Source organism: Strix uralensis, chromosome 4 (assembly GCF_047716275.1).
Source record: "Strix uralensis isolate ZFMK-TIS-50842 chromosome 4, bStrUra1, whole genome shotgun sequence".
In the NCBI taxonomy this organism is placed as follows: domain Eukaryota; kingdom Metazoa; phylum Chordata; class Aves; order Strigiformes; family Strigidae; genus Strix; species Strix uralensis.
The window spans coordinates 46,090,868-46,105,666 of NC_133975.1; the positions used below are offsets into that span (position 1 = coordinate 46,090,868).

At 35.0% G+C, this 14,799-nt stretch overlaps 1 protein-coding gene across 2 annotated transcripts in view; it reads left to right on the plus strand.

Annotated features, from left to right (window-relative positions):
* Positions 1 to 14,799, plus strand: part of FSTL5 (follistatin like 5) — a 333,775-nt gene that overhangs the window by 291,999 nt on the left and 26,977 nt on the right. For both annotated transcript variants that reach the window (XM_074866563.1, XM_074866564.1), the window contains 3 exons: positions 1,278 to 1,427; positions 6,985 to 7,092; positions 8,977 to 9,101. In XM_074866563.1, the coding sequence (XP_074722664.1) occupies positions 1,278 to 1,427; positions 6,985 to 7,092; positions 8,977 to 9,101 (383 nt within the window). The remainder of the gene's footprint in view (positions 1 to 1,277; positions 1,428 to 6,984; positions 7,093 to 8,976; positions 9,102 to 14,799) is intronic.

Below are 14,799 nucleotides of genomic sequence, written 5' to 3' on the forward strand. Positions count from 1 at the left end.
ATGTCTTATGGCGGAAGTAGCCAAACTTCCTGACCTTTGAAGCAGCATATCAGTACTATGTGTGATAAAAAAGCAGATCCCTCTAACTGCTTGTATCGGGTCTGGCTGAGCCAGAATTGGTTTTCCCCTGTAGCAGCCCTCATGGTGCTGTGTTTTATGCTGGGAGCTGGCAGGGTGTTGATAGCACACTGGTGTTGTGGCTACTGCTGAGTAGTGCTTACACAGCACCAAGGCTCTTTCTGACATTTCCCCCCCACAGTGGGACGGGGTGGGCAAGATCTTGGGAGGGGACACAACCAGGACAGCTGACCCGAACTGACCAAAGGGATATTCCATACCATATGACGTCTGCTCAGTATAAAGCTGGGAGAAAGGAGGAAGGGGGTGGGGTCACCCTTGGTCCTCCGAGGCAACCACTACGCGTATTGGAGCCCTGCTTCCTGAGAAGGCCCGACATCGCCTGTTAATGGGAAGTAGAGAATAAATCTGTTTTGTTTTTTTTTGCTTCCGCGCGCGGACCTTTGCTTCGCTTTGCTTATATTAAAACTGCTGTTGTTTTACCCACAAGGGTTGTTTTGTTTTCCTATCTTATTTTCTTTCCCTTCTTTGCCCTATTGAGAAAAAAAGGGGAAAGGGGGGGGAAGTGATAGAGCGACTTGGTGGGTACCTGGCATTTAGCCAAGGTCAAACCACCACACTGCTGCTGCTTTGCCTCTATATCATGTGACAGTTTGCACCGCACCTCCTCCTCTTCCTCTCCATTTATACACGATCATCTTCCTAATTTAGTATTTGCCTGCCTTGCTGTTGTGTTCTCAGATGCAAGTGTAAGCCATGTCTGTAACTGCCTTCCTTTGCAAGATACTGTGATGGTGCAGATGGGGGAGCTGCTAGCTACTATACAGTAGCTAGATGTTGTTGTGTCTAATTTGTTTTTCTGGTTTTGAGGTCTCCTAGCTCTTGCTCATTTTATGTCTAAAAGTATCAAATGGGTTTCTTTCTCAGGACAACAGTGCTAACTGCCTGAATATCTAGAAAACATCCAAAAAAGCTGCTGTATGGTTTTCACTAAAGTGCTTGTGAGTTGTGTGGTGCTTACAACATGCAGTTTGGCTAATGTTAGTCTGTGTCCTAATGTTACCTGTCTTTTTTCCTTCCCTAAATTTTCTGAGATTTTATTTTACAGTTAGAAAAGAAGAAAAAGGTATAATTTGTCTTTTTATTGCATTGTTGGCTGTTCCGATTCTTACACTTTCCCTGTTTCTATTGAATTATAGGATGAAGTTTGTCCCAAAGCAGATGGAGATCCTGTTCAGCGGTGTGTATGGGCAACTGCTGTTAATGTAAAAGACAAGTTCATTTATGTAACTCAGCCCACACTTGACAGAGTTCTTATTGTTGATGTACAGTCTCAGAAAGTTGTACAGGTATTTATTTAACATTTTTAAGTTAATATCTAATTTGGACACAGCAATTTAAGGTTTTCCTTCATATTTTGGAAAAAAAAAGAGAGTAAACAGTACCTAGAAAAAAGCTTATCTACTTTTGATATTTAGCAGCAGTTTATGTTTAGTGACTATTCTTATCAATAGGCAATTGGGAGGGAGAGAATCAACGTGCAAATGCTTCATAAATATTAATCAATAGTTGAGGAAACGAGTTCTTTGGGAAGTTTCTGGATTGAGGTAGTTTTCACTTGAAAATGAAAATTCCTTAAAATAGAGTCTTATCACAGGATTGTGTCTATTAGTTTTGACAGGAAAGGTCAGGGGGTTAGGTTTGGCTACAGAAGGTGGAGGACTGTTAGTAAGCTTTTAGAAGAGAAATTACTGGAATTGTGGAAGACCCAACACCACCCTTAGTCAAGATTGGAGACTATTAATTTGAACTTCTCTATTCTTCTCTAATCTGTAGGTAGTACTATCAGTTTCTCAGTCTCTGGGATGCTGGAGATACTCTGCTTAGTCAAGATAATTCACTGGGTAAAAGAGAGAAATCAATGCAGTGGAACAGGGATTAATGCACTCATATAGTTTGTGGAAGACCAAGGCACAAGGCAATGCTAAAATGAATATTAGTCTTTTGGAGCTTTACAATTCCCTCAGGAGAGCCTGAGAGTCACAATATACTCCAAATGGTCAGTAGTCTTACAGGGATGGAGAAAAAATTTTATGTTTAATTGCCGCCACTCAAATATCATCACCACTGTAGTCTGGTCTCTCTTTCCCTCTCTTTTTTTCCCTTTATGTATCCAGTAGTATCAATGATATCACTGTACTGTGAGGTTAAATAGGGCATTTACATGAGGACAGATTTTAGTCTGTGGAACTGTTAAAACATGTGAAAATGCAATTAAAAAATAATAGCCATAAACTCATTAAATTCTAAAAATATATTTTCTGAACATGAAAAGTATATTTAAAGTCTTAAAATGCTTGTGTTAACAAGGCATATGAAAAAGGCAACATAATAATATTTTTTGCTATTTGGTTTCTGCCTAGTATTCCTGCCATATTACAGTATTTTTCTTTCTTTTTTTTTTTTTTCTTCATCAGACACATACAATAGACTATATTTCATTATATATTCTTTAGTCTTTCAGGATGATATCATTTGACCAGAAAGATTAATTTTATTTCACTTTCAGTGGCAAAAAAAGTCAATCAATTACAGTTGGGGACGGTCACCAGTCTTGTCAGCAGACAAAGGGCTTGTTTTTTAGTTGGGTTTGTGTGGGTTAAGTACATTACAGATCATATAAAATCTTGAAATTTACTTTAAAATCTTGAAATTTACTTTAAAAGTAGGTTTCTTCTTTTTCTGAAATAAAATTATTTCCTGGGCAAAGAGCTCTGAGCTAATTAATAACTTGTTAACAATCCTGCTCTGATTCTCAGAAGAAAGGACACTTGTATGTGAAACTGATAAAGAGGTTTTGACACCACACTGGCTGTTCTGATTCAAATTTTAGTCATACAAATGTGCCTAACATCTACAGGGTTACTTATAGTATCAGCACATTCATAGGAAACAGATGCTCTTAGGCTAAATAAAACATGGATTTTTGTTAATTAGAAATTGTTATTAAAATATTTAAATAGAGTTTTTCTTCATATGTTTCGCTTTTCTTTGCCAAAAAATGAATTAAAATCTTTAATGTATAGATTATATATCGTACATTGGGCTCTGGGGAGACCTTACTGCAGCCTTTCAATACTTAAAGGTGTCTTATAAGAATGATGGGGTCAGATTTTTAAATAGGGCCTGTAGCAATAGGACAAAGGGTACTGGTTTTAAACTAAGAGAGTAGGTGCAGACTAGATATCTTTATATTTATTTATATAGAAATTTTTTATGATGAGATTGGTGAAACACTGGAATAGGTTGCCCAGAGAGGTTGTAGCTGCCCCATCCCTGGAAATATTCAAGGTCAGGCTGGACAAGGTTTAGAGCAACCTGATGTATTTCAAGATGTCCCTGCTCACTGCAGGGGGGGGTTGGACTAGGTGATGTTTAAAGGTCCCTTCCAACCCAACCATTCTATGATGCTATGATATTAGTATACCTATATATTATGTATATTAATGAAAAATTTTAAAATGTATAGAAAAATTGCATTTTAAAAATTACATTAACTTGATAATTTTAATTTTAATAATTTTGCGTTCTTTAAACATCTGCATTTTCTGCCTTCTGTATTCTGCGTCAGCTAGCTCAGTACACATAGCTTCCTCAAAATCTGACCTATCCAAAAGGTGGCAGGGACTGATAAAATGTTTTATTCAAAAAGTTAATAGCAAAAAATTACTAATTTTTTTGTTCTTTTACATTGATTTAAGTTAAATTGACCTTTGCATATCAAAACAGAGGTGAACTGAGTGGATAATGAATTTTGGGGTTTTGAAAACAAGACTTTTTTTACAACCAATTCAATATATTTCTTCAGGAAGAGAGACTAAAAAAATATACTCTTACTACAATCCACAGATTTGAAGGACTGGAATCTATGGCAATGGTTTCCCTGGTCTCTGGCTGACGTTCATGTGTCATCTTGCTTTCCTGCAGATGATGGATGAAACACCAATTTAATTGCATTTATTAGCATTTAGACTTCAGTGGCAAGAGCATATTTTGCCTTTGGAGCCCATTGAAAAATAGTAGAGAAGTTGGAGGTTCTTATAAATTTATGGAATAGTTTGATTGGTAGACTCTCCTAATTTGCCTTCAGTTACATTACTTATTATATTGCTAAGTACTTCACCATTAACTGAATGTTTAGAGATATTTACCACAATGATGTATGACAATTAAAAAGTAAAATTCAATAACTTAGCCACTTCATTAAAAGTACACCCCTCCCCCAGAAATATGTAAAGCAATTCTCCACTTTTTGGATGGAGTTAGGTAGGTTACTGTTCTATCACATAAGTATTCAAGTTTCTGTAATGAGCTGAAAAACACATACAGGACACCTAGGTGTTACACAGAGTGTACTAAATCTGTGCTCCGTAGCAAATGTATTGAGCTAAAACCAGATACTCCACAATCTTTCATGCTAGTCCAGGAAAAAAACCTTTCACTTTCAAAGAAATTTTATTTTGAGGGATAGAATAACATTTTTCTAACCATTAATTGTTGTTCTACTCATATCATATACATATACATAATTACTCATACAAACAGGAAGCAAGGGAGTTTAAATTCTGTCAGATCAATCTGTTTTCATTACTTACACTACTGTCTAGCACAGAAAAAAAAATGATTTGTGAAAAATAGATACTAAGCTGTTAAGAAATGAGAGCATTTTGCTTACTAGACAGCCTTTTCTTTAAGTGTCATATTAATACAGAGGATATTATTTAAATTTTAACTATTTCTAGTCTATATGTTAAAGAAGAAACCACCTATCTGCTCTGAAAAACCAAGTTTTCAAAATGCATACTCTAGTAGGAACAAATGTGGAGAACACTTCATATTTTAAAAGTGAGCAGCACTCTAATAAAAATTTTGTTGAGGTGCAAAAGACCTAAATACGACTAAAAACATATTTGAAAGGACTGTAAGTTGAGTAACTGCTGTTTGGTGTGTGAAAATAATGTTGATTTGATTTTGCTTATTATGGTGTTTTCTCTGAAGTGCTACTGTATATGTTGTATTCTTTTTTACTGTGAAAGTTAACATAAAAGTGTGTGTACAGGTGCACATATGCAACAACTAGATTTGAAGGTGATTTATTTCTATAACTATCTCAAAATAAGTAGTTACAGAAGATTCTAGAGAAGACTAAATTGAAATGTATTGGAAACATGGATGGTGTATCTTTAGAGAGATGTGTGTAGACCTTTTGATTTAGCCAGGTAATTCTCATTATAATGTTAAGAGAAGTGGTTTCTTTCATTTGTAAACTCTTGAAAGCAAGCACTGTCGACTGCAATTGTCCAGTATTGCTTAGCAGCACATTTAACTGGGATGATTTAGAGGCATGCTGAAGTAAACAGAGATCATCCTTGTTCAGTCCATGCTGCTCTGCTGCCAGATCAGCCTGGCCCGCTAGAAACAGCTGAAAACCAAAACAAAAAAAAAAAGCTTATTGTTGGAAGATAAGTAAGACAGGGCCATGCTTCTGATGCTCAGCTTCTTTCTGCTGCTGGCTCCTCTCTTGGGAGGTGTGTTACCTGTGCTTGATTCCATAGGCAATTCCTTCTCCTTGTCTTGGCAGTGACATGGCCCAGACCTTGAGCACAGCTGGAACTCATTCAGCAGAATATGTACCGGTCAGACCTTTTGCTGGGGAAACCAAAAGGAAATTTGACACACCTGAACAAATTAACTGTACAACAGCCTAAGTATTATTTTAGACAACTTGTCTTCTAGCTTGCAGCAGAAAAATGTTATCAAACACAGATGACCTTTTTAAAGGGGTATCTTTCTGATTTTAAATGAGCCAGTGAGCAACCTGGCTTCATTTTCCATTTTCAAAAGGAAAAACAAATTCTGCCTAAATGAAGCTGTGGCTTGCAACACCTCAGGAGTACAGTTAAGTACCATCAGCAGTCTCAGCCAGCCATTAGTGCATTATCTTGAGGATCTATATCATTAGTTTAAATTAGGTTCACTTAATTAGCCAGCTGGTACTCTCCTTGACAAACTGATAAACAAGCTGTGCTTTACAGTTCCATAATGGTGAGACTAAAAAATAATTTCCACCTATTTTTTTCTGCTTTAATGATGAAAACAGAAAAGTAATTCCCCCCAGTTGTTTACTTCGTGCAGAATGTCTCTTAATCAAATATGTTGTCCTCCCATTTCATACCTCTGAAGTTTTCAGTTCTTGTCATAACAATGGAAGTATAGAGCTCGACTGTCTAAAAGGTTTGTGGTCTCAGGAGACAGTGCTCAAGGTTATAGGGAAAACACTTTTGTTCTGATCACAAGTCTACCAAAAGTAGCAACTGTAATTGGAAAACATATAAAAACAATCTTTCCAACTTCACAAAACATACCCAGTTCAGCAGAGATAGGAATCTTTGCTTATAGCAACATTGTGTTGATTTTACGCAGGACTGCGTAGTAACGCCTTGCATTGATACCAGTACGTGGCTTGAGAATACTCTTTCCTTTTTAGCCATTTTCCAATAATTCATGTAGTTTTTAAACTGATATGTATAAAGTGAGTGTGATGGTAGGGAAGGAAGATAAGTACTTTTTTCTTGATTTAAACCCCCTTTGTTTCCAGCTTCTTAATAGCTTCAGTATAATGTAATTTTGATGCCAAATGTTAGAGCACAATGAATAAAAATCACTTTTTCAGCAGCTCGGTAACTTTGAGTTAATTGTTTCAACAATTGACAACATAATTTTTAAATACAAGCTGAAAACATCATAAAATGCATGCCCAGTTATCATTTTAATTCAAGCATATATATTATTTTTCTTTTGAAAACGTGACAGAAACTAAGGATTTCTGTTTTTATTATGTTTCAGGCAGTAAGTACAGATCCTGTTCCAGTGAAACTACACTACGATAAATCACATGATCAGGTCTGGGTGCTGAGCTGGGGAAGCATGGAAAAGAATTCACCAACTTTGCAGGTGAGGGGATCAGAATGATTATATGCAAGGAAATTAGACAAGTTGAACCTTTGTGTAATTGCAATGTTTTGTATGTTTTCCTTTCAGCATTATTATCATGACTCAAGCAGGGGCAGTGAAATGATTTTAGGTAACCAGAAAATAATTCAGACAACTGACTTTCCTAAAAAAGAAATTATTTTCAACACCCTTACTCAGAAGTGACAATGGGAAATTGAGGGAGGGATAAGGAATGCAGCTGAAAGCAGCAGCATATTTTGTAACTGCCAGTTTTTTGAGAACAAACTGTTTATGATGGTTTTGTCCCTAATTAGAGGATAAACTGGATTTTAGGTATATTCCTATTTCACTAAAACTTTATTGACGCTCTGGAGGTGACAAGCTCTATCTTTACTTATTGCTTTTTTCAGATGTAAAATATTAAAAATCTTTACTTTTCCCATGCCTCTGAGCAGTGGCAAGCCTAGGGACAGTCACTAAACAAACATTTCAAGAAGCTGTACTTGCATTCCTACTTTTTCATTGCTTTCTGTTCCTTATTTAAAGTAATCCCCTGAGAGTATGATGATCATCTTTATGTCATAATTTCAAAATTGCTTTTTATTTCAACTGTTTTCCTCTTATTTAGAAATTAATTAAATCCTTATGTATTTAAAAGATACATATAAGATAAAGAATAAGAGAAATTCAAACTGTGGTGGTTTAGTCCCTGCCGGGGTCTGAGACCACGCGGCTGCTGCCCCTCCCCCACAAAGGGAGTGAAATACAAAGCCCCGGGGCTGAGATAAGGACAGGTTTAATACAACAGTGCAACAGCAACACAACAAACAACAACAATAACAGTAACAGTAATAACAATGAACAGAGCAAGATATCTACCAATACAGCAGTGAGAGAACCGGCTGCGCCAACCCACGCGATCACCGATTCTTCCGGTGCTCTGGCGCCCGGACATGACGTCAGCATGGCATATGAATAACCTGGCTAGAGCTTCCCCACACTGCTGGAGAAACTTAACCCTATCCTGGCTAAACCAGGACAAAACACAGGGCTCAAGCAGAAAAATGAATAACATTTGAAAACACAGATTCTGAGTAACTATGAGTATGCAAAGTAATTTGTGGGAGTTTAGCTGTCACTTCTCCCCAGAATATGACTGATAATTGAGTAAATCTTCTGTTTTAAAGCAACTGATAATCTTCATTCTCCTATTTTCTTACAGTATAGATAATTGAATATTTTTTTTAATCCTCTCTAAGTGCACGTATGTGAATATCATCGTGGCTATTACGTCTTTTATTTACCCATAAACATTTACCTCAGAGAAGGTCCAAGATTTGGGAATTTGAGAAAAATTGGTTCAAAACAACTTAACGAGTGTGTAAACTCAAATCAACATGCTATTCTGAAATATACCTGTGCTATGTTGACTTACCTCATGACTGACAAGAATTGGGAGTATGCCTAGCCATAGCTTCCTGTGGATCAGTTGATAACATCTTTTCACTATTTCTGAAGTGCTTAAGGAATTTAATCTCACTCTAGGATCTTGTGTAAAAAAAAAAACAGGTAAACAAAAAGCTTAGTTTGCACTAAGAACTGCTAGAGGCTTTAGTAATGTACATGAATAAATATAGACTCAGCAGAGTTAAAAAAAAGGCGGAAAAAGTAAATATGAAGATTAAGTGGTCAGGTATGTAACAGTTTGCTGAAATCTGTAATGCTGATCAGCTTTATTCACTGTCATTTGTGGGTTTTTTTCTTGGTAACTGAAGGATAATACAAGAGATGGAATACAGAGGAAATACTATATTAATTTATTTGGATAGAGATTAAATTTTGAAAGAGATTTTCTTCAGTTTATAATGATGTTACTTTATGTAGGTGATAACACAAGCCAGTGGGAGTGTTTCTCATCACACAATCCATACTCAGCCAGTGGGAAAGCAGTTTGACAGAGTCGATGACTTTTTCATTCCAGCCACAACCCTCATCATTACCCATATAAGGTAAGTTTTAGCTGAATTATAATTAACTTTCCGATGAACTATAACAATGTCTTCAAAGAAAATATAATTTAAAAACCTTGAAAATCTGAGACCACGCCAACTACTTCAATATTGCTTTGGAACACCCTTCATAAACAAACTAAATGCGAGTTTTCTTGAAAACAAGCTAGATATCAGTATAAACACATTTATCTGAGTTTTTCTTCCTTATCTCACCAAATGTTCAAAAGTTCCACTGCTCTACATACTAAAATTGAGATATAATATCATCTGGGGTTTTCTTGAGGAACTGATAATTTAAATTAGGGAATTATTCAGATCATTCCCTAATTCAGGAGCATAAATCTTATTTTGTAAATAATACTAATTTCTTCTACTACTCAGAGCAGTTGCCATAGATAGTATTTGCCATACTGTATTACATTTATCTTGTATTGGAGTTATTATCTTGACCAACAGAGCACAAAAATACACTTTTGGAGTTTTAAAAGGAATTGTGATACAATATAACTTAACTCTTTATGAACAGTCTTCTCTTGTTCATTCTACCTGTTTTTTCATCAGGCTGTTTTAAAACAAACCATGACTGAGCTCGTAACATAAACTCTGTTTAGATGCATGAATAAAATTGGTCTCATTTCATGGGTGTTGAATATACAATGTTAAAATGGTTTATATTGTAATCCATGCCAGGAAACACTATAAATTCTTGGGTCCTTAGTTATTTCTCAGTGAATGTAGGATTATCTTTGTCCAAAGAACAGACAAGTTCTATCTGTGATAGAAATACTATTAAGTGTGGAAGAATGGAGCAAATTACTAGCTGGATTTTAAAAGATATATTGGGACAGAGAAAGAGAGTGCGAGAGAAAGAGGGTAACACTTAATACAGGCATAGAGCAGAAATCTTTTCAAGATCTCCGCAGAGCCTCTTAAATCTGTTTTTTTCCTCCAAATGCATTTGTAAGAATGTGAAATATCATTTTCTTTTCATATTTTTTCTGTAACATTTCTACCTGTAGGGACTGAAAAATTCTGCAATTTAGGATTTCTACATGTGAATATTGCATTATATGTATTAGCACTTTGCATGTTTAGGACTGTTAGTTTCTTTGCAAGCTGACACAGCTCAAAACACCTCTGCAAATGATTAGCTCAGTTGTTTATTCTGCTCTTCCAAGTTCAAGCTTCTACAGAAATGCTATCATTGGGATGATCTTAACTGTCCTACAACTATGAGACATCATCATCCATTTTTAGCTAAAATCTCAAATTGCATACGTAAATATGCATCTCCACTAAAAAAGACATATTTTCTGATTGTAGAGAGTGGTAGTCTTTTAAATGTGAAAACATGCAATTTAGGATTATTTCACAATTGATTCCAGAATTTACTCTATATGTGCCTGTGATAAATCTAGTCTTATGTATCAAAAAACATTTTGCTTCTCTTAAAGACATTGTTGATGGAAGATATATTTTTAAAAAAATTTTCTAAAAAGCCTTAACTAACAATTAGAAATCAACCATATGCAATTTAAAACGGAATGTGTAAATTAATATAGCTGAATAGTACGTTGACTCTAAGTACCATTACTGCCACATTTCTTGAATTGAGTAGATAAATGCACTTTATGTCCTTGAAGTAATCTGCAGTCCTCACACTTAGCATTAGAAAAGCATTAAATAATTCTGCTACATTTGGAACAGGTATGCCTTGAGAGAACAAAAGTTACTGCTTCATAAACTACCAAGTACTAGAGATACCACCCCAATAGAACTGAAATTTAGATACATTAATTTTCATATAAATAGGAGAAGAAAAAGATGGATAGGGATAAGCATCATACAAGGAGGAGAACCAGGATTGGGAAAAGAAAAATAAGACCAGTCCATGTCTAGTGAGGAGCTCATCTTGTCTAACTCAAACAATTTTAAGTTGATATTTTGCCTAAATAGGTCAAATATGCTTTCTGCTTTGCATGGTGAGTCACAGATACCTTCAGCTGATGAGTCATTTCACCTGTACTATATGCAATTTAGGAGAAAAGAGAATTAAAGAAAAAAAGAGAACCCACAGAAATAAAACAGGAATATGAAATTCAATTAAACAGTGAAAGAATAAAATTGGATAAGTGACTGCATATATATGATAAACATGTACATCAATTCAGGCCTAGTATAATTATCTTGTAACTTTTTTTTTTTTTTTTTTTTTGCATTCATGTGCCATATAAATAAAGACCAAAAGAAAATTTCTGAAGTCTGACAAAAAGCCTGCAGTAGTTTGTCCAATGCTAAAAGCATAGATTTGGATTTTTAACCAACAAAATCAATTCAACAGCAATTAACTTTTTTTACCTACCCATGAGCTTATTTGAAATGCAAAGACTCTTATTTTAGTTTTCTAAAATGCTGAGTGCTTTTTCTAGAAAAGAAAAAAACCACAACTATATAGACAAATATTGCATTTTTATTTTATTATGTATTCTTTCAAGAGATATTTATGTGAAATTAGTCAGTCATTAAAGTATTTGTCTTACATAAAATGTCTGACCTGCAAGTACTTTGATTTTTTTGATTAAATAAAAACATACTATGTGAGCAGTGTGTCAGGAAAGGGTTTTAATTAACTGTATTCATCAAATTAGTAATGATGTAGAAAAAAGTGTCTACTAAATCTAACTGGTGACCAATCAACAGTAAAATTGCTCAATAACAGCATGGGTTTGTTAAGGATGTTAGGCAACAAACATAAAGCTTGAGCTTATTATTCTTTGGTGTATATACCAACCAGGGGAGCATTTTAGGAGTGTGAATTGTGAAAAATAGCTACAAGGGAAATAACCCCACTGGCTGAGTTAGCTGGTCTAGTTAGCTGCTCAAGGGCCCTGTTTACATTTTTTTAGAAGTCAATCCCCTTTGACCATGCAACACCAGCCCCTTCCAGAAAAATGAAAGCTTTCTGTAGCTAGGTGCATTTGTCACCTGTAAACTAAAATTTTGAATGATGTAGCAGAAGACAGATTGTGCATGGCTTACTAAATTTGCATCCAGAACCAAACTTTCAGTCTGAATAAAGGCATACCACTTGAAAGTATGAATTAAGTTTCATAACACAGTTAACTACCATCAACTACCATCTACAGTGTATTACTATCTGCTGCATATTCTGTCCAATCAGTTATTCTTTAAGCACTGTAAAGAACAAGGGAGAGAAGGTAAAGATAGGTAGGCTTGTTGACACATAGGGAGAAAAATAAGGGTGAATAATTTAAAGCTATGGTGGGTCACTAATTTTTTATTTTAAATAATATCTAAAATGTTAGTTGGTAACAATACATATATATGTATTTAAAACTTGTTGCAAATTAATTTTATTTAAGAAGTGATGGAACTATACATTTGCTTTACCTAGGTGGGTTATTTTTATATATGAAAATGGAAATGGGCTGCCCATTATTATAAAAGAAAGCTCCACATATTTTAATGCGCTCTTGGGCAGCAAATCGTTTACAATGCCCTTCCCCCAGATCAGATATTTGAAGAGGTACTAAAAATTTTGGTCTGAGGTAAACAATAATTAATCCCAAGGAAAAAAAAAAGTGTTTTCCCAAACTTTTCCTACCACGGGCTGAAGCAATGTTTGGTTGTGCTTACAGTACAGCAGGAGTCAGGGCAAATAACTATTTGGTTTGATAACCAGTAAACATAACATCCTTGCTTTGAACAGCTGTGATGAGCCATCAAAGCAGCAGCTAAGCAAACTAAGTAGGCAAAAGAAGGAGAGGAAGAATAGACCAATTCTGTTATTTTTGAACTCTTTTATAATTGGTGGATAGTTGATATGTGTACAGAAGAAGACAAGAAAAGAAGCTTTTTCATTTTGATGAGAGAAATGTGGTAGGTTCAGTACCATCAGTTACTTATGGGGAGTGAGGAAGTGTCTCCCTCAAACTATTCCCTTCTACTCTGAGATGAGGGAGAAAAAGTTTTGTGCAGTCAAACACCATTAAGAATCAATGTTTTGGCTGTAATCCTTTTGTAACTGCTAACCATTTATAAATATATATATATATTTATATATATATATAAATATAAAGAAAATATATATTAGTTTTAGTAAAAATATACTAATTACATTCCTAATAATGTGTAGAGCACCCCACTGATGTTTCCAGATAGCAAATCACTGTTTGTACACAGAGCCTCAGCTTCAGGTAGATCAAGTTGTCACCCCATAATGCTCTAAAAATGTAGATGACTTGCTTCTAGAATTTCTGTGGTTTTTTGACAAGACTAGTGACCTGCTGACTCTAAGGGAGAGATTACCTCATGCCTTTGAGCATTCCTTCATGATGGAAGTAAAATTCTTTCTTTTTCTCACAAAACTTTTAAAATGCAAGCTTAAAGTTTAGAGAAAGTCAGTTTCTCATGTCTTTTCATGATTTTCCAGTGCCAGCTAGTTGTAGTGCAATGCATAAAAATTCTTAGTCAGTCAGCAGTGAAAAAGAGTCTATGGCACAAGAAAACAGTAACAGTTATTAATAGAAAGAACCCTTAAAGAAGTTTCCCCAGACTTGCTTGTGGAAGTCTGAAGATTCAAAGGGAAGAAATTATACATTCATCTTGCATATCATGAAAAAAGCCTGTTCTGCTGTCATCATCAAATTTGTTTTACCTCTGACGTGCACTCACTGCCAATATATGTTGAATTATACTAAGAGAATGAATGAATGTAAAGCATTGCTTTTCATCCACAATCATCATGCCCATATTTTCAGTGCACACAGATTGAAAAAAAATCTTCTCCTCCCCCAGTTGTGTTGAAAATTTAACAGACACTGAGGCCACAAAAGTAGACAGGATGAGATCTATTAATCTGTAATAAATAGTACAATTCCCAAGGGTTTTTTCTTCAGTTATTACTGAAGCTTATTCCTTTTGTAGATGCACCTTTTAAGAACTGAGTATATATATTTTCAATATTTGGCCTTCTACATTTACTGAGAAGAAAATTTCTCAGAAGAAAAAGTTCAGAGCAACCTGTGATCTTGTCCTTAATTGTCTGCTAATACCATTCCTTATCATAAAAATAGACATTTGCAATTAGTATGTGTGATGGCTGCAAAAAGATTACTTGTATAATACTCATGAAAATATATTCTTGGAAGCCTAAGGAGCAAAAGGGCTGATTATTTCAGCTCCACTGTTCATAAATCGAAGTGAACAAAAGATAATTGGAATAAATTAAGCTCTGTCATTACACTGCTGTAAAATGTTTCAAAAGCAATATTAAATGAACCCACTGTAATGGATAACTCTTAACTTTTTTGATCTTTTAATCTTTTATTAAGTATTTTAAATGTCATATAGTTACCTGACCTAACAAGTGGAAGAATGAGCAATCAACTCACTAGTGAGATGGCTCAGGATCTGAATAGAGTTAAAATATTCTCAGTTTGAGTTTTTTCTCTCTTTTATTTCTCTGTTGTGTACAGTAATAGGGAAGCAGTCTTTCTAAAATTATACTTATTCGTGTACACAAAACAGTCTAAAAACTCAGCTTTTCTTTAAGAGGTAATTGGAATGTGCTGCCAATTCATTCCTGTGAACCTTCTTAAATGAAACCCGTGTGGGGTGGTGATTCAGTAAATTCACACTTCATTCCAGAGTTTAAGCCCCTATGGAGGTGTGA